This window comes from Perca flavescens, chromosome 19 (assembly GCF_004354835.1).
Source record: "Perca flavescens isolate YP-PL-M2 chromosome 19, PFLA_1.0, whole genome shotgun sequence".
NCBI classification, from domain to species: Eukaryota; Metazoa; Chordata; class Actinopteri; order Perciformes; family Percidae; genus Perca; species Perca flavescens.
Window position 1 is genome coordinate 26348193 of NC_041349.1, and position 20713 is coordinate 26368905.

The 20713-nt window shown below is 40.5% G+C and overlaps 1 protein-coding gene and 1 gene segment (V, D, J or C); both read left to right on the forward strand.

The window, feature by feature from the left end:
• Positions 1-1564: 1564 nt before the first annotated feature.
• LOC114574015 (immunoglobulin heavy variable 3-23-like) lies at positions 1565-3472 on the forward strand. The segment is given in 6 exon segments: positions 1565-1806; positions 1933-2280; positions 2746-2784; positions 2871-2981; positions 3162-3196; positions 3452-3472. Coding segments are annotated over 6 exon segments (585 nt in total).
• Positions 3473-13339: 9867 nt separating this feature from the next.
• LOC114574005 (uncharacterized) lies at positions 13340-15782 on the forward strand. 2 transcript variants are annotated; one of them, XM_028606279.1, is made up of 5 exons: positions 13340-13752; positions 13868-14212; positions 14377-14487; positions 15436-15470; positions 15587-15782. In XM_028606279.1, exons 1-5 carry the CDS (start codon positions 13617-13619, stop codon positions 15707-15709), a joined length of 750 nt encoding a protein of 249 aa, XP_028462080.1. In that variant the 5' UTR covers positions 13340-13616; the 3' UTR covers positions 15710-15782. The 2 variants fall into 2 exon arrangements, with proteins under 2 accessions (XP_028462080.1, XP_028462081.1); XM_028606280.1 differs by having other exon boundaries at positions 13886-14212.
• The last annotated feature ends 4931 nt before the right edge of the window (positions 15783-20713 follow it).

Below are 20713 nucleotides of genomic sequence, written 5' to 3' on the forward strand. Positions count from 1 at the left end.
ATCCTTCTGTATTCAAACACATGCAAGATGTTGAAGATTTTGTAACCGGGAAGGCCGACTGTAAGGACATTATTCAGTTCTATGGGGATGATGTGGATGGAAGCAGGCTGACATTGCATAGAGACATGTGTTTGGACTTGGCAAAACAGAAAGGTGTTCATCTTGCAACTTTTCAAGATGTATATGACTTCATGAAAGGAGATGGAGGCAAGCACTTGAGAACGTTACTACCAGAAGTTACAAAGCTTTTGAAACTGGCTCTGACTTTCCCTGTAACATCTTGCTGCTCAGAGAGGTCATTTTCTGGGATGCGCCGACTGAAAACGTATCTACGGTCAACAATGGGGCAAGCCCGACTAAATCACATTGTTATAATTAACTCTCACAAAGAAGTGGCTCGACAGCAGGACCTGGACATCATTGCTGATAATTTCATCAAGCGCACTGCTGTACGCAGAGACACGTTCCTCCTGAAGAATTAATCGCAATGGTGAGTCAACAAATCTAATTTGTACTATGTGGACTTGTGTGACATTGATTCTTAATTTCCCACGAAGCTGATCGCGGTTACCTGTCAGTTACTTGTGTGGTCCTTCGGGTCCCGGTGACCGGCCGCTGTCCATTTCCAAAGGTTCTGAAATGAAAACATTTTTTTTTAATTTTATTATTTTTATTTTTTAAAAGGGCATGCGCCCGTGAGCACCCACGGAAGAAAACATAAATCGGCACCTATGCACACACACACTGTGGGTTGTAGGTGGTGGTGACAAACTCGACTACTCACATGTTTCAAGTACAGTGTAGGTCTGATTAGCTCACCTCTGCTGCTCATTTACCCACCGGATTCACATATCAGTCAGTCAGTCAGTCAGTTTGTAAGAAAACATAGAATCATTAAATGATGAATTAAACCAAACATGATCAGTCTTTATGTGGTTAAAATGTGATTACCTCGCTGTGTTGTGGAGTCGGACCCTTTTTAGTGACTTCTTGCTCAGAGTAAACTCAGTCAGTGGTTCTTCTGGCAGCAGCACAGCATCTCTCCCTCCCTCTCCATACAAAACATCCAAATAGAGCTTGTTGATCAGCTACATTCAGGCTGGGAATCTAACGTCAGCCCAGGCCTATCTCCACATTCATAGTGACAAAATACCACATATACTGTTTTGTTGGGGAAAAAAAGAGAACTTATTTTAGTTTCATTACTACACACAAAAAGGACTTCAAACAGAAGCCACAATAGTAAAAACCAGCCAAGTCTCTTCAGTTTAAAGAGTCAGTTAGACTTCCATAATTAAGGCTACAGATACAAATATTCATATATATGATTGTGTATACTTTTGGAGTGGTATTTCCTGACTGGACTTGTGTTGATCATCATAAAGCTCTGTTAGCTCAGGAAGGGTAGTATGACATGCTGTGGTCGGCCCTGCTACCATTTCTTTTTTAGTTCTTTAGCTGCACTTAACCTCCAGGGCTTTTCTCTCTTTTAATGCTCTCTTTTCTCTCTCTCTCTCTCTCTCTCTCTCTCTTTCTCTCTCTCTCTTAGCTCCAGCTTTTCTCTTTCTCTCCGCCTCAACTTTTTATTTTTCTCTTTTTCGCCTGCGCTGTCCATTCTGTCTCCACCCTGCTAGGCCGCACGCTTCAACAACTTTAACTTTAACAACTAGATAAACAAGAACAAAAGACTTCACCTCTGAAGTTGAGAGCAGCCTTCCTGGAGCACAGTTAGACATCACAGAGCTGTGATCATACGCACCACGATGAAACGGAGCCTGATAACAGCTTTAATTCTCTGCAGCATCAGTAAGTACTGACAATACTTTCCTCTCAACTTGATAACTTCCAGCATTAAAACTTATTTGTTTATTATTACATTTATTAAGAGGCATTGTTTACCTTCCTATAACAAGTCTCTGCTGTTTGTTTCAGGCTGGATCTCTGTCTCAGGTTCTGAGTCTCACACTGAGACTGTGGAGGGTCGGCCGGGTGGAGAAGTCACACTCACATGCTCTAACCCGTCCAACCAAGACGCTACAACACTCTGGTTGAGAGTGGTCAACAGAACCAAGGCCAGCTGGATCTCCACGATGACCAGCTCTACAGGAACACCTCTATACAGTGATGGAATTAAAAATGTTAGATTCAAAATGAGTACCAACATCTCCACTCTCTCTCTCCAAATCAAAGATGTGAATGTATCTGACTCTGGACTGTATTTATGTGGTCTTTACACCGGAGGACGTTATAATTTCAGCACAATATACGTCAATGTTAAAGGTAAGATTATAAAAATCCTGTGTTCCGTTTTCTTATTTTTATATATGCTAATATCATAATTGGCAAAAAAGAATACATTTCATCATTTTAAAACAAGAGAGTGATACCATTTTTCAAGATAAAATCCGACAAGAACTTATCTTGATTTTGTTAAAAGACAGTGATGATTCTCATGATGATGCTGACAGGAAGTCTGAAAGTAAGATTCTCTTTCACATTTCTTTAGTTGTGCAGAGTGACTGCTAGTCCTTTTAAGATAAAACAATGTGTCTATCCTAACTTTGGTTAATGTTCTCACAGTTCTCAAGCCTGTAAATGAAAAACATAAACGTCTTTCTATATTTGCTAATTTATTAATTGCCCAAAAAGAACACATGTGACTATTTGAAAAGATTACAAAGAAGAGAGTTATACAATTTTTCAAAGTAAAATCAAAAGTAAATGTATCTTTTATTTTGTTAAAAGGCAGCGATGAATCTCATGACGACGACAGGAAGTCTAAAAGTAAGATTCAACATAAAAGATTGAATGTTCTCACAGTTCCTGAGCCAGTAAATGAAAACAGAGTAATTCTATTCTCTTTCTTTCAGCAGAGTCTGATGGAACAGCAAAGCTGATGAGTTTGATCCTGGGAGCTCTGACTGTTCTCCTCTTAATGGTCATCATTGGTCTGGTTGTTACAATCAGGAAACTTCAGAAAGGTACTTCCTGAAAGCTACTCTTCCTATCTTGTCTTCTATTTGTATTTCATTACTTCTCTAATTGTGTGAATATGTTGAGAGAATAAAAAATGTAATGTTTGCCGAATCAGAATAAGAGCTAAGTAATGATGAATAATGATAGTCAGTGACCTGATTGGACGTTTTGTCTCTTTCATTCAGCTGCCAATGAAGAACAGAATCCACAACAGCCTGAGGTGAATCAACTTTTATCATTTACTTCTATTTGTTTCATCATTTAAAATAGTTTATTAGTTAAATTAGCCAATAATCTCTGAGCTAGTTACTGAACAACAACGTCAGCTAACGTTTTTTGACACTATTAACACTGTGATGAAACTGAACCTGACACTTTATAAGTCACAGTAATAATGACATTCAGTGATTTTAGTTGCTTACGTTTAAATTTGGGTTCTAAACTTCACAACCGTCTCCTGCTCTCCCTCTGACAGATTAGGTAGAGACTCAGCCAAAGGCGGGAGTCTGGTACAACCTCCTCTGATTGGCCAAACCAGGTTTCTGTTAACCCTTTCCTTGAATGGGTTACAGGTGCATAGCATCGGCGACAGACACACAGGATATTACACCTGTTTCAAGCCCTTTGAACCTGTAATTGTTTGTCCCTAACTGATAAATTCTCTCACTTGAAGCACCCAAATTGATAAAAAAGAAAAAAGAAGAAGAAAATATGGGTCTAAAATCACCCATGATGCCAAGTCATAATTTCGTTCAAGATAAGTGAGTGTGAATATTCTCTTTGACAGAACCGGGCCTCGGAAGAGCTGAACTACGCAGCTGTGGCTTTCCGTCCAAAAACAAGAAAAACAAGAGAAGTGGAACCCAATGTTGTGTATGCTTCTACTAGATAGACTCAGGAAGCAACGAGAAAAGCTGTTTAGAGTAAAACTGATGCTTTATCATATTAATCATTAGACATTGTTATTGCTGACTTAATAGCTGTGTGTCTATACTACTTTTGGGGAATAACAACACAGAGATACAGCGGCAATCCACTTTGACAGTTTACTTTTTAACTATTTTTCTCTCTTACATGCTATATCTAACAAAGGACAGAAAGACCATTCATTACATGCTTTTCTTGTCCACACACAATGGAAGACACACCAACAAAATCAGGCTAAAGACTCAAATACAAACTATCCAATGTAAGTTTTTCTCTGCCTGCAAACTGCATAGGCCTACTGTACCTGTCCTAACATTCTTAGGTGTTACTTAGGTAACATGATCTTTTTCAAAGTGCTTTTCACTCATGTCTCTCATCTCTCTCTCTCTCTGTATTTTAAAAAGATTGGTATAATTTTTTTTTTTTTTTAAATAAATATGTCTTGACACCCACACGCCCGTTGTTGCAGTTAGAACTGTGGTCACAAACGGGGAGTTATCTGTCTCTGTATCTTTACACTTGGGACAGACTTGAACGCTGCTGCTTTATCTTCACTTGAGCATCTATCAAACTTGTGAAAAGATGCCTGAAGCAGTGTGACACTCTCACATCCTCATATGAAAGATTTCACGTGTTTAAGACTATGGAGGAAATATTTATTCATAATTCAAATTGAAAGTCCAAAGAGTACGAAGCGAGATCAAATTAAAAATATTATTTTACTACTCTACTAGGAAAAATCATGCCATAATTAAATTTAAAAAAGAAAAGGAAACTGAAAAAGCAAAGTTGAAATGTAAAATGATAATTTGAAAATGTAAAGTTCAATGTAAAAAGTCAAGTTTAAAATGCAAAGCTTAAATAGAAATGCTTAAACTGAAATCTTTGAAATCTTTAATTGAATGACAGAAACATCAAATATGAAACTCAAAATAAATAGAAATACTTAAGAGGGACGGAGAGGGAGGTAAAGAGGGAGGGAGAGAGGGAAGGTGAGAGGGAGGGAGGGACGCACACACACACACACACAAACTTAAATTACAATCTCAAGCCTGCCGGGGTCGCTACTTCATTGCTCGGAGACTCCGCTGTAAACTGGAGGTCTCTCAGACCCGGTCTCGTAAATAAGAGGCTTTTATTTCGCAGATAGTTTGTTTAAATATCACAACCCATGTCCATCATAAGATTAAGGGGAACCTGTGGTTCATTGCATTTTCGGAGTTAAACTCACTCTCTCTCTCACACACACACACACACACACACACACACACAAGGCCACAGCGCAGCAGGCAGAGGCGGGGGGCGTTTCTCTTCGGGAGACTTGTTTACATTTTTTTTTAATGATCCACACCTAAATGTAGGTCTGCTGCAACTCTGTTCTTTTAAATCAAGGCTGAAGACCTTTTCTTTTTGGGTGACATGAATCTCAAAACTCCGCACCAAAATGATTTATTTTTATTTGTCTGTAATGTAAACCCAAAAATACAATTATTATTATTAATACATTATGAAACAAACACAATGACTACTAGACTGCAGCAGGAGAGCACCCAACTGCTTTAGATATCAACTGTAGAAACGGTTGGGTCACGGCATGTCTGAGAGTAGCCTACTGCACACAGGTTAGGTACTAGCTACTGAGTAGCAGTGCTTCGGCTGTAGCCTAATTCCACCCAATAAGTAAGAAAGTAAATACATTTTATTTATACAGCGCTTTTCACAGACAAGGTCACAAAGTGCTTTACAATGTGCATAGACAATAAAACATGGTAAAAATAGTCAATAGAATAAGATACAAGTACAACAGAATCAATTTTCAAATAAATAAAAGACATAGGCTACCCAAAAGCTAGCCTGAACAAGTGAGTCTTCACTTGTCCCAACAATCCACATTCTCAGCAAACCTAATGCTAGTTGGTAAGGCATTCCAGAGTCTGGGCGCCATAGCCTCAAAGGCTCTGTCCCCACATGTTTTCAGACGAGTGCGTGGCATGACTAGCAGATTTTGATTAACAGACCTGAGAGACCGTGATGGAGTGTGTAAATTAATTATGTTGGCAAGATAGTCAGGGGCCTGACCATGCAGAGTCCTGTAAGTTATGGTCAGAATTTTGAATTGGAGCCTGTAAGTTACAGGAAGCCAGTGAAGTGAGCAGAGTAAAGGGGTGATATGGGTACGCTTGTTTGATCTTGTAAGAAGCCTAGCAGCAGCATTTTGAATGGACTGCAGGCGGTGAAGGACAGATTTATTGACTGAGGAGAAAAGTGAATTGCAATAGTCAATACGGGAGGAAATGAAAGCATGGATGAGCATCTCCAGTAATTGAGGAACCACAGCCCTTAATTTGCTAATATTGCGTAAATGGAAAAAACAGGATTTGGTCAATGATTTGATGTGAGTGTCAAAAGATAGGGATTTGTCAAATATCACCCCAAGGTTCCTTAGACTGGGCCGGACCGCCGATGACAGAGACCCAATGTTCTGCCTGATCAGAGGAATAGCACTGTCTGGTGCTATGATTAAAACCTCAGTCTTGTCTGGGTTCAGCTGTAAAAAGCTTTCAGCCATCCAGTTGTTTATGGCGTCAATGCAATCTAGAAGCCTAGTAAGCTTTGTTGTCTCATTTTGCCTAAAAGTAAAATGGAGTTGTATGTCATCTGCATAAAAATGATAAGAAATGTTAAAATTGCGAATAATCTGACCTAGAGGCAACATATATAAAATGAATAATATTGGGCCCAACACTGAACCCTGTGGAACGCCACAAGACAAGGGCGAAGATGCAGAATGGCAGTCCCCAATAGAGACCTCAAAAGTTCTATCTGAAAGATAGGATGCAAACCAGTCCAAGGCAACTCCTGATATGCCCACCCATTCATGCAGTTTCTTAATCATTATATGGTGGTCGACTGTGTCGAAGGCAGAACTAAGGTCTAAAAGTACTAACAAAGAGCATAGACCTATGTCTGAGGCCATCTGAAGGTCATTATGGACTCTCACCAGGGCCGTCTCAGTAGAATGTCTCTTCCTATAGCCTGACTGAAATCTGTCATATATCTCCAAATTCTCTAAAACAGCTGTAAGTTGATTAGCCACAGCCTTTTCGAGAATTTTGGACAACAATGGCAGCTTTGAGATAGGGCGATAGTTTTTTAACACTGTTGGGTCCAAATTAGGCTTCTTTAGTATAGGTTGGATAATAGCATGTTTTAAATAGGACGGGACACAGCCAGTGGCCAATGAGGAGTTGACAATAGCCACTATACTAGGGCCAATGGCAGGAAGTGCTTTTGAAAATAATGAGGGTGGTATTATATCCAGTTGACAAAAGGACATTTTCATTTTCTTGGTCATGTTTAGGAGCTCCTGGAGGCTAATTGATTGGATTCAATAGTAATAGGCCTAGGTGAAGAAAGGCAGTCTACATTAAAATGTGGCCCAGGCCGAATACTTGATCTAATAGATTCAACCTTATCAATAAAAAATGACAGCAGCCTATTACAGTCGTCTTGTGAGCATATTGTTGTCACAGTGGCAGGAAGCGAGACAATATTATTTATAGTATCAAATAAAACCATGGGATTTCTCTTGGAAGAAGAGATTAAATTAGAAAAATAGACTGACCTCGAATTCTTAACTAAATTATTAAAATCCTGCATAAGCTCCTTAAGATACAGACGGTGTACTTCAAGCCCAGTGGATTTCCACAGGTGTTCAGTCCTACGGCACCTCCTCCTTAGACAACGCACATCGTCCGTCATCCAAGGCGAGACGTTACAAATGGGCTTAGATTTTAACTTTAAAGGCGCCACTTCGTCCAACACAGAAGAGCAGAGGTCATTAAAAGATTGCATTAAAAGCTCAACATCATTATTACCCATAGTGTTAAAGGTGCAATATGTAATATTGTATGTAATACTGGCAGCTAGCGGTTAAAATAGTTACTGCACTACCAATTCAAAATACTGGAGAGTCGTCTCCCCCTAACGGTTGATGCTGGCTATATTGACAGTCATAAAAGCCCGTGCTCACGCGGAGCTCTGTAACCAACTGACAGACACACTTTTTCGGCTTAAAATTACAGTATGAACCGCTAAAAACACAACAACCTCACTGTCCTCTCCACACGCCAGTCAGGCACACTTCCTCGGCTTAGAATTACAATACGAAACGCTAAAAATACCACTACCTTGCCGACGGAACACACTTCATTGGCTTAGAATTACGGCAACAATCGCTAAACACGCTGCAAACTCACAGTCCTCTCTTTCCGATTTACAGCCCCCCTCTCGTGGCTTAAAATAACTCACCGTTGTCGGCTCCAGCTGCTGAACTACATGTTGCAAACAGCCATGGGCTGCATGCCTGTTCCTCCCAGTAACGTTAGCAGGGTTAGCAGGGTTAGCATGGCGGCGTTAGCCAGGACCAGTCGGGATCACTTTACTGGCTATGTCTCAATTGTTTTTGCGAGTAACCAACTTGGGTACTCTAGTTATATAATTCAATGTGAGTACACAAATGTTGAAATGACAAAAAATGCCCATCCCTAGTAGCTGTGATAAATTAGCCTGAAGCTAATGCTTACATGTTCAGGAGAAAATAAGCCAACTCTGCGTCGTTTTGGGATCTAAGCTGTCTCCATCTTTCAAATACATCTCCAATATTTACCAGGGGGTTGTTACGTCTCGGGTCACGCAACTGAAACCTGCTGTTTTCTTTTTTTTATGTCATGTAGAATCTATCTCCGTTGATCCTGTTCGTTTGTTTGCTGCTTTCATGGCTGTACTACCGTTACAGCTGTAGCGCGCTGGGTTTACGTTTTTACAGGTATATCTGGCAACCCGGCCTGCCTGTCAAACTGGGCCGTTGATAACAACACACAGATCAAAACATAAACAGAAATTCCGTCACGGAATGTAAATTTCAAAAAGAAAAAATACTGACATTAGCATTGTTGTCAGAAAATCTAGTATTTCAGTTTAACATGTTTCCTTAATATCTGATGAGGCATTGGTGTCATTTTTGGATTTATTACAGTACAAATATTACATATTGGACCTTTAAAGTCAAACCGGGAAATAAATTGCTCAACAGTTGTTTGAGTAATAATGCGCCGACATGTCAAACGATTCCGGCACGGGGGATCACCAATGGTAGAGAGATTAAAAAAGATACACTTGTGGTCACTAATCAACATATCCTCACAGCATATAGAATTAACCTCCAGGCCTAGTGTAAAAACAAGGTCTAATGTATGACCACCAGCATGTGTGGGCCCAGGAACATGCTGCTTTAGATTGTGTGAATCAGTAATACTAAGGAAATCTTTTGCAGCATGGTTATTGGCAACGTCAGTGTGCAAGTTAAAATCCCCAACCATTAATAGCTGTTCAAATTTAATAACAGATGACATAAAGTCTGTGAACTCAGACAAAAACTGCCCAGCAGGACAAGGGGGCCGAGAAATAAGAATGCAATAGAACGGCTTTAACCGACCAACTCTAGTGATTTGCAGTTCAAAAGAGGAATAAGGTTCCACGCTCACCATCTGACAGGGGTAGATGTTTCTCCATACTACTGCAAGTCCTCCACCGCGGCCAGACAGACGCGGGGATCCAATAAACGAGCAGTCAACAGGACACAGCTCATTTAGATGAATAAACTCCGAATTACGTTGCCAGGTTTCTGTCAGAAATAAAAAGTCCAAGTTTTGCCTTACAAACAGATCATTCAGAACATGCGTCTTGTTTGCCACAGAGCGGGCGTTTACCAAGCACATATTCACAGATGCGATAACGGAATCTTCAGAGGTAGAAGAGGATGTGCATTCGATAATCCTGAGCAAAGGCAGGCCACGGCAATCCCGGCCAAAATGGAGGGGTGGATCCCTGTTCAGCAATCCACCGGGCGCATCCGGAAACACTGCCCGTAGGTAGGATGACCTGGCGGGGATCCATGACCAGGCAACGCCTGGTTGGTATCGAGATGTGAAGTTACGATCCAAGAGCAGACACTCCGTCCCGTTGCCAGCATGGGAATATTTCCATAGGCGGCGATGTTTAACCTGAAGGCCTGCTCTAGTCCCTCGCCTCCTCAGTTTACCACGCTTCTTGGGCGGGTGCGCAGGACTCCTTCTCCAGTCACGGTGCAGTGAGAGCACAGGCGGACACAGGGTGGTAGTGGGGGTGGATCACCGATTCCCATACAACTAGACATTTCAGCTCTAATAAGCAACTGCATTTGTCGGTCATAAACCAGTGCCGCTGATACATTTGTGGACAGAAATAGTGGCATTAAAAGGCATATTACAATAAATATCAGAGACTGAGAGACAGAGAGGGCAGCGGCCAAGCCAAACACAGGCACCATTCTGCCAGCTCCAATATAGTCCCAAGTCAATATCTACCTAGGAAATTGTCTAGTCTTAATCTGCATTGCTATTTTTACTCGTTGTGAATACGCAGGCCACAAGAAGTAATTAGGTTTTGTTTTTGTTGTTGTTGGATCACTTTTACTCACGACATGCTAACGGGAACAAAGGATTCCATTCATTACGCTAAGCTAAGCTAGAGGCGGCGCCGCTGGACTAAGACAATGCATGCACTGAGACAAAAATGAATTTGCCCACCTATATAAATATAGAGAAGACCTATTTCAACAAATGGTGGCATATTCCTTTAAGTAAAGGGTCTCAATACTTCTTCCACCACTGCAGAAATGTAAATGTGTAAATCAAGCAGCAGAAGGCCTGAATCAGAGAACCAGCTGGAGCCAGATGTGGTGTATGCTGCCATCAGATAGACTCAGGAAACATCTGGAACTGCAGCTCAGAGTGAAACTGATGCTTCACCTGCTACTAAACAGCTGTCACTGTTGGAAAAATAATACATATTTTTTATGTATGCAAAGTGTACAATATCTGCTAAAATTCTAGTTCTACTTTCCAGCCAAAGTCTCCTTCTGACTTCTTGTGTTTGTTAGATCTTAATCTGAGAACAAAAGATGATTGGTGTTTGATGGAGGAGGAGACTGTCCAGAGTCTCCTGTCAGAGATAGATGGAGGGAGAGAGCTACACATCACTTGTCTGACAGGAAGAGACACCGCAGTGTGGTGTGAACATACCTCAGGTGAAAAGATATATAACAGTGGTTTTCTCACATCACAATGTGAATGACCCAACCATTGTATAGTAATGTGTCAACAGCAGTCAGATGAATAAATCAGCTTTTAATAACAACAGCTGTGACTGCCATCTTTCTGAAAGGATCTATGTTGTTAGTCTGAGCAGCTTTACCGGGCACATGTTCTGGTTCAGACTGGACAGCAGACCCCACATCAGCCGTATCTCCTCCATGTGGAGCTCTGATTCAAATGCTTCACTCTACGATGGATTTCAAAATGGAAAATTTAACATGACATCCAACACCACTACCCTCTTCCTCAACATCACCCATGTGGATTTAGCTGAGTCTGGACTTTATTTCTATGGATTTTACTCAGATGGAAAGCCAGTAATTGTCACTGCAACATATCTAAAAGCTCAAGGTAAGATTATTTTTTTATTGTGAAGAAACAGATAGCCTATGTGTGCACTTTTCTACTGTCAAATATGGACTGATCTCAACCCACACGTTTCATTTACTGATCTTTCTTGTAGAAGAGTTTGATGGAATAACGAGCCTGACCACTGTGATCCTCCTTGGTCTGATTCTTTTCCTCGTTCCAGTCGTCATTGGTCTGATTGTTAAAATCAGGAAATTTCATACAGGTACTTGTGTTTTTGTGTTAGTTGTAAATGCAAAACTTTGTGTTAGAACAATTTAGAGATGATGTTTTCGTCATTTAGCTCAGAAAGAGGGACAGACATGTTTGGCTTGATTCATCCTTTAATGATTCTGTTTTCTTACAAACTGACTGTTAATATGTTTCTTACAGAACCTGGGCTCTGATGCTCTGAACTATGCAGCGCTCAGTTTCCGTCAAAAAGTGGAAAAAACAGCATTGTTTTAAAGCAACACTAGAGAACTTTTTCCGCTTCGGTCCCCCTACAGGTTGGAAGTGGAATTGTCCATTACGTTACATAATGCAAGTTTGCCGGATTGGGTAGCGGATCTGGGGGAGTGCGGGGCACGTTTTTTGTAGATGGTTGCACAGGGTAGAACCGGATGTACTTCAGGGCATGTAATGACATTGCCATTAGACGTGTTCCCGCCAACTTGGAATTCTGTTTACTTCCGCTGTCTCCGAGAGAGAGAAGAAACTGTGTTTTGGCATCATGTGAGTATTTTTTTTGGTCAGAAGTATTTTTCGATTTCTAAAGAGCGTGTGAAAGTCAGTGTATCTAATCTTATATTGTCCTAATTACCATCCTCTTGGCTAAAACATCGTACCATTTTAAAAGATGTGACCATCGCTTAGCGAGTGCTAGCCAGTCCTGAGGTAAACGTGTCACAGCGGGGCTAATTGTAACGCAGTGTTACAACTGAGCCGCACCTATAATTATACTACAAAAGGAGCCATTTTTAACTCACAAAATCTTTTATATGCATTAATGTTTCAAAACCGATATTTTGAAAGTATAGAAGTACAGCGTGAACAACCATGTATTGCATTTCTTTTGTCTACATTTCTTTTTTTAAATTTCTTTTTTATTTATTTATTTTTATGATCCATACATTTAACTATTATATTATGCAGAGTTAGTAAGGACGTTTTTTATAGAGTTTTATTAGGTGTATAGCACAATGCTATTGAATTATTTGTGTTAAATCCATCTTTTTAACAAGTGTTACAACTAACCCTCTATCTGTTACAACTAAACCTGCATATGGGGCAGGTTGTAATATTTCACCTATCGCCACTCTCTGTGGAATTGTTCAAGAACGGTAAGTCCCACAAACAAACTTCCAGTGCACATTTGTAGCAGAGATATCTATGTTGCTTGTATAAAAATATAAGAAGTAAAACTCGAATGGTTTTAGAAATATTTAGCCCAAACCAAAAAGTGTTACTTCGTGCCCCGCGCTCCCCTCTAGTTCGAATGAACTGGACAATGTAATGTAATGGACAGTTCTGCTTCCAACCTGTAGGGGGACCGAAGCGGGAAAAGTTCTCTAGTGTTTATTTAAAAATGTCCCCCGTGCGGCAACCCCCCTCCACAGCCTAAACACACTACCCCAAATTAAAAAGAATGGAAAGACCATAATTGTCATGTCGTCGCATGACAGTCACCTTTCTGAAGCTAAACATAACTGTCACGACCGCCACCTCACAGTGAGCGCTACACCGGCTCACAGTTCCTCTTTGTTGGCTACACTTTACTGTAACAACTGCTAAACTTGACCGAGGGGCTAAACTTAACTGCCAGTAGTACTTAAAACATAAACAGCAAAAAAAAAAAAAAAAAAAATAATAATAATAATGTTAATTTTGATGTCCACAATCATGATCTCTGGCCCTTTTTGTTCGGGTTGCTTTCCCCTAACAGAACAATATGACCAAATGGAAATATAAATGGGCACTGACAAGGTTTTTAAAAGCACCTGAAATAACAATATGTTAAAGAGTATTACTGAGTGGACTAACAACATGATGGGTAAGCCTTCAAACTCGACACACTACTCATTCCTATCCCAAGATGTGACATTCACAAACAGCATGGTTTGTTGTAAATCACACATTTCTTAAGGCTTTGTGTGTGGATGTGTATGGATGTGTGTGTGTGTGTGTGTGTGTGTGTGTGTGTGGGTGGGGGTGGAGCTCAGTGTAAAGTACCATTGCAGTGCCACGATCATTCGCACAATGAGGAACTTCACCTTGATGACAGTTTTACTTCTCTGCTGCCTCAGTAAGTACTGCCATTGGATTACTCCACAGCATTGACTGCATTAAATCATATAAAGGCACTGATTGAATTCCTGTTGCTCTGTCAGCAAAATGATGAATAATTCTGTTTGTTTCAGGCTGGATCTCTGTCTCAGTTTCTGAGTCTCAGACTGTGGAGGTTCAGCCTGGGGAAGACGTCACTCTGCTGTGCTCCAACTTTTCCAGTACTCCCTCTCAGATATATTGGTTCAGAGTGGTCAAGAGATCCCAGCCCCGCTGTGTCTCCTTCATGTTCGAGGCTCCTGAGCCTGCTAGACTCTGTGATGGATTTCAAAATGGAAAATTTGAAATGAGATCCAACATATCTACTGTTTTTCTCAAAATCAATCAAGTGAATTCATCCGACTCTGGGCTGTATTTCTGTGGATATATCATAACAAAAAATCTGGTTATTGTCGATGCGACATATTTAGAGGTTCAAGGTAAGAGTGTTGTAAAGTTTGGTCTGTCTATTTTGATTGATGTGGCCTATTGATGGAATACTATCAGCATTTAATTTAGGTAATGTGGACCTATAGATTTATTTATTTAGGTTAAATGTACAGTCTAATTTAATGATTATTAAATTATTATATTTTTCTTGTAGATGTGTTTGATGGAATAACAAAGCTGATGAGTGGGATCCTGGGCGCTCTGACTGCTTTCCTCGCTATGATCATCATTTGTCAGGCTGTTAAAATCAAAAAGCTTCAGAAAGGTAATTATCCCTTGTGTTGTATTACTGCTGACCGTGGAACTTGTTCTTGTCCTCCCTGATTTGCCGTTATTATTAGGGAAGGGACTCACCAGAGGCCTCACAATACAATATCACCATGATACTTGTGTCAAGAATCATGATATGATATTGTGATTTTGAACATATTGCAATATCCTGCAATATATTGCAATTTAGCAAACTTTGTCAACATCTGTTTTATCTAAAAAGATACATTTCTCTGTTTCTTCATCTCACTTCCATTTCATTGCTGCAAAATGGGATTGTCAAGTAGACAAACTGACCAACACATACATAATAATAGATCAATACTTGACGTCTGTATCGATACAGTATTGCCACGGAAAATATTGCGATACTATGCTGTATCGATATTCTCCCCCACCCCTAGTTTTTAATGCTTTTTCGACTTCTTTGGAGCTTTTCTGTACTACCACTAACACCAACTTATTACCACAAATTTTACACTGAGTTTTGGAATTCATGGTCAATAAACCTCATTTATATGAAATTAGGCCACATTTTTTAGTTTGAAAAAAAATGAAATCATGAATTATTTTCTTAAGATCTATACAGACAAAGTTTAGTCCGAATACTGTTTTGAACTTTTTTTTTAAATGTTCTCAAATGCTATGAAATTGAATAAAAACACACAAAATTAAACTGATCATTAATTTTTTACTTGCAAAGAGTTTTGTATGGAACCATCCATTTTTTTTTTTGGGCAATTTGGTTGAAAGAAACCCATATTTCTGATATAGAAAACATTAAACGGGTCAGATTTGAGAGTTATACTTAGTTATATTATATTTTCACAAGTTCTTTAAACAACTTCCTATTTAACAAAATGTATCAACAGCAATATTGTGCAATACAGTGTCCAATGCCAGTGATAGTGAATTGACCGGCCATATTGTTTCTGTCACTAAGCTCACATTGAGGAACGGAATCTACAACAGACAGAGGTGAAGTGTATTCCATTTTATCTGAAAATGTATTTCACCAGGTGCTACAAACACTTCCAAGTTGTCAGTTATAATGTCATGTTGAGAATAGTGACTGAACATATTTCAATTCACAGAGTCTGGGCTCAGATGATCTGAACTATGCAGCAGTGACCTTTCGCGCCAAAACAGAAAGAAACCACCGGCTGGCACCAGAGACAGAAGTGGCGTCAACTGTTATTTATTCAGCCACCAGATAGACTCAGGAAGCACCTGCTGTTATTTTTTAAGCATACTGTTACACTGTACTGTGTTTTAGTCTGTTTGATTGGTGTACCATTGTCATTGTGTTTACAAAATGTACAATAATCTTGTTCATGCTGATTTTTGATGGCCTTCTTTATTTTTTTTTGTGCGTCATACTTTTGACTGCCTTGCGTTTTCATCTGAGAGCAGAAGAATGTGAATCTCTCAGAAAGCAGCAACACCTCAACTTTTTTTGACAGGAAGAGACAGCACAGTGTGGTGTGAACCCAAATGCATGCAGTTATATGTATGAGAAATATCTCACTATCAGAAACTTGTGAAAAGATGCTGCTCAGCCTCCTATGAAGCGTTCACATTGCTACACGCTGTCCATGTTGAAGACATGATAGATCACAGCAGAGCTACACCATCTTCACTGTGCAGGCTTTTCTCAGGAACCCCTCCTAATAAGAGTGCTCTGGTCTGCGTAGGGATTGGGGGCGGAGTGGAAGGTTGGGTCATAAAACAGCGGGGGAGCGGACATTGCGTTCCCGGGGAAAAGCCATCCAGGAAACGTGTGTTTGTGTCCCAGGAGTACTACATAAGGGGACCAGTGTTTTAATCCAAACAATCTTTTTTCTAACCTAACTAGATGGTTAGGTGTCTAATAAAACAACGGTTTATTTCTGTAATTCATGCTTTGTTCGCTGGGCGCTCCCTCTCTTCAGTCACTCTCTAACTAGCTTGACCATATACCGTGCTTGTGGGCGGTCCATAGCTTCCGTCTAAAACTCTGCCATTTCTACCAGCTGACTGTTTATAACATAAAAATAAAATGTAATATGGATCATTTATTATTTCTATAGTTTGTAGCTAACTTTACCAGCTGACTTCTCTATTGGCTGTTGAAACAGGTGATGTCCCTTACGTTCTAAAACCAGCCTCTGGAGACTCGACCAGCTGAGTCTAAGCGACGCCATCAGCTGGTTTGAGTCCAGCTGAAACGGGCCGGTTCAGACAGCTGCAACTTTTCCCTGCGACGTTCTTAAACGGTTTCGACTTGTCGCCAGTCTTTGGTCTGAACTGGGCTTAACTCCTATAACACTGTTAAAGGGGTGATAGAATGCAAAACCGATTTTATCTTGTCATAGTTGAATAACGACAGTTTGGTGGGTAAATAGGACATACATAGAACCTCAAAATCCCATTGACACCTCTTTCCTCTGCAAATCTCACAATTTGAAACTGCCTCTGAAAACGGGCGAATCTAAACAAAGCTAAAAGTTGACGTCAACTTCTCAACTCTTTCTCATTTGGCTTCTATCTTTGTAACGCCCCAAAATTTACATAGGCCACTAACTGATCTGAGGTCAGTTAGTCTTCTAAATCTTGTTCGCGCAAATCTCAGAAATTTTATACATTGTTCATCTGCTGTTGCATTACTAAATTCACTTCTGAGACTTTTTTATGCGAGAAATAAACTATATAAAGCTCAAATATGGGCCGTTTTACAAAAATTGATGGCTAATTGCAAATTTAGTATGAGGCCGGTTACACACTGGACGCGTCACGCGAGCGTGTTTATATTTCGGCTCCCATGTTAACAGGTTAGAGCTTACACACTGCCTGCGTGAGACGCGTGTCTGCTAGAAATAGAACCAACGCCTATTTTTCACGCGAGACGCGAGCGTGTTGGAAACGTTTCCAGGCAAAATAGAATAGGAAAATATGTTTATATGTCATTTAGACACAAATACATATTAACAAATGATATGTTGATGTTTGAAAGCCTCTAGGTTTTGATATAAATGCAGATTTTTTTTAAATAGATTTTCTAATATTGCACCTGTCAATACAGAACAAAATATTCTGTAGCTTATTTTGCCTTCAATACTGCCGACGTTGTCTTTGCTGTAATCAGATGAGGCTAGCAGCAGCAGTGCGGCGTCAGACAAGTTTCTGGTGTGTAAAGACAGACAAAATCCACGCAGCTGACACGCAACAGAAACGCCACGCTCACGCCACGCCTGCAGTGTGTAACCGGCCTGACTGTTTCGGAGTTCTGTGGAGGAGCTCCACAGTTTTCCGTGACAGCGGTGCAGTGCCTGCCCAAATCGCTGACTTTCTGCCTGGACTGTCAGACCCCGCTGCACGCTGGCTGGAGCTCTCTCAGGAGATACGGAATACTAGAGAAAAGGAGTAGATATTGGACAATTGAGCTGCCGCTGAGGAAAAAAGGTTTTGTGTGTGTGGCAGCGGCGGCGGGGAGGGCATAGAGGGGGAACGTGTGTGTGTGTGTGTGTGTGTGTGCGTACTAAGCTCTACCAATCAGCGTGCAGTTCCTCTAAATATTCATGAGCAGACCATATAAGGCAGAAAAGCTCTAGTTTCAGTCCAGTCTCACTTAACAGGGTAGCATTATGGCAAAAAAAAAAAAACAGCAAAAGAGACATTTTCAGTCCAACCAATGTTACATACCCTATTAGGAGACCTTAAGGAACAGCGTGAAATACCGTATATAACCATTCTATCACCACTTTAAGAAAAAAAAAATAAAATAAATTGATGCAGTACAACCAGAGATAATACATTTTTTATGGTAAGCATTTATTTTCTTGCCTGTTACCCATAATGCACCTCAGTTCCTTGTCACCAAGGCAACAGCTGCCTATAGGTTGCATCATAGAAATAGAATGCAGTGATGTCACATCCTGTGCATGTGCCTTTCATGTCAACATTCTAAGTGACACATTCTACCTTTACCAGGATCAGAGTGATCTGTCAGAAGGTTGGTTGACAGGCAATCTCTCACTGAGTACTGAGAATCTCATCACGGTTTTACTGTGCTACTGCGGCGATTATCATTTCTTCAACACCAACAATACAGCTTGCTTCTATATTTCTGTGCTAAACAGAGAAGTATTTTTCAGCGACAACCTTTAAGAGAGCAGAACATAAGTTGCAACCAAAACATGGTCCTTCCTCTGGAGTCCTTGGAGAACGAGACCATGGCCCTCCGCCAGGAACCGACAGTTATGGGTAGCAACCAGGATGAAATGAGGGTGAGCCTACAGGCCATCACCCAACAGCTGAAGACCCTGCACCACCAAATTCACAAGGGCCAGAGACCGTTCAACGGCTGGGAAAATTTGGAGGAAATGTTCACCGCAGGGAAGGCAGAGGAAACCGCTGTAAAGAAGAAATGTGACTACCTTCGAAAAGAAGTGAGGGAGCTCAGCGACAAGGTCCAAAATTACAGCATTATTGAGGCTTTGTGTAAAGAAACCAAAGCTTCAAATGTGGCGATGGACCTGCAGCGTCAAACTCTGCAACAAACAGTCAGTGAGCTCAAAAACCGGCTCAACAACTTCGATGAATTGAAAGAAGAATATGAGGCCGTGAGGCAAGAGAACGATGAGCTGCAGAGTGAGATTCGCTACCTGCAGGATGAACTCCAAAATGAGACTAGTGTGGACATAATGTGTGCTGCATTAAAACGGCAGACAGAGGCGATGAGCCAGCAAAATGCCGCCCTGCAAAGACAACTCCTGGAGCTCAAGGAGAGGCATCAGCAATCCTACAACGATGCAAAATCCGAGAAAGAGGAAGAGATCGAGGCCGTGAAGGCATTAAATGAACACATGAGCTGTGAAAACGCTGCCTTGCTGCAGGAACTCCAGGCTCTCAAAAATAAATCGGACAATTTAAACATCTGGCGTGACATGTACAAGGAAACATTGGACCGCATGGGCATTTTGAAGAAAGACAATGATGATTACATTAACCAAATCCAAGTCGTGAACAAACATCTCAGGATTAAAAATAAATTTAAGGACAATTACGTAGAACTGGAAGCTGAAGAGAAAGTTCTGCAGGCACAAAACCGAGCCCTGGGTAAAACCCATTCTGAAGTTTTTAAGAAGCTTCTCAATGAACAAGACTGGAAGCGCAAATATGACATTCTGAAACAACAGACAGACACCTTGACGCTCCAGAACAACAAAGCCACGGAGGAAATCCAAAATTTCAATGAAAACCTCAGAGTTTTGAATGCCTTTAAGGCGAATTATAAATCAGTAAAGGCAGAGAAAAAAGTTCTCACAAACCAGAAAAACACTCTGCAGAAAGAACTTCAGAAGCTGGAGAAAAAGTTCTCCAAAGAAGAAACTCTGGAGGAAAGAACCAACGAGTTGAAGTCAGAGAACGAAGCTGTGAGCCAAGAGAACAGCGCTCTGCAGCTTAAAGTTCAGGAGCTCGGTGACACACTCCGAGGTGAGAGCGTTTGGGCCAAAACTTACGACTCCCTGAAAGTGGAAAAAGACACCTTGAACCGGCTGAATAAAAACCTTCATAAAGAACTAGAGAAGGTTACTAAAAAGGCGGACAAAGAAAAAGCTCTGGAGGGGAAGTGTATGGCAATGAGGTGGAACACAGAAAACAAATGCAGACAACAGGACTCCCTGAAAGAACCGCTCATCAGCTCCCAGATGTGATAATGTGGTGTCATATTGTAGTAGGATGGAGTCCCCCCACCCCAAACACAATCCTAATTTGGCAAATATTCCTAAAACCTTCATTAATCCATGCAGTGATTGCATGGGTTTACTCCAAGTCCCTCCCACACCAAAAAACTTTAACGTGGCCTCCATTCCTAAAACCTTCATTAATCCATGCAGTGATTGCATGGGTTTACTCCGGGTGATCCGGTTACCTCCAACATCAATCTTTTCAATTTGGCTATTCATTAATAAAAAAATCTTAATAATAATAAACAGTTGTTGTAATATTGTTTTCATCATCTTCATACTTTGTGACGGTTTTCTGTTTGGGTTTTTTGGAGTCCCTACCAGTAAAACTTTAATTTAATTAAATGAATACATAATAAGTGCATTTGCATTAACGTTATTGGAGTTTTACTTTGGTTTTTAATAAGGTTAGAAGGAAAAGGAAAAACATATCTAAAGGGGAAACAGTTTTATTTTGCAATCAATATCAGACACATACAGCTGTGGGGTCTT

Excerpts from the sequence above, each read along its gene's own strand:
- LOC114574005 (XM_028606279.1), top strand. The coding sequence starts at position 13,617 with ATGTGTGTGTGTGTGTGTGTGTGTGTGTGTGTGTGGGTGGGGGTGGAG. Across the intron at positions 14,488-15,435 it reads AATCAAAAAGCTTCAGAAAG|CTCACATTGAGGAACGGAAT; the intron begins GTAATTATCCCT and ends TCTGTCACTAAG. Across the intron at positions 15,471-15,586 it reads GGAATCTACAACAGACAGAG|AGTCTGGGCTCAGATGATCT; the intron begins GTGAAGTGTATT and ends TTCAATTCACAG.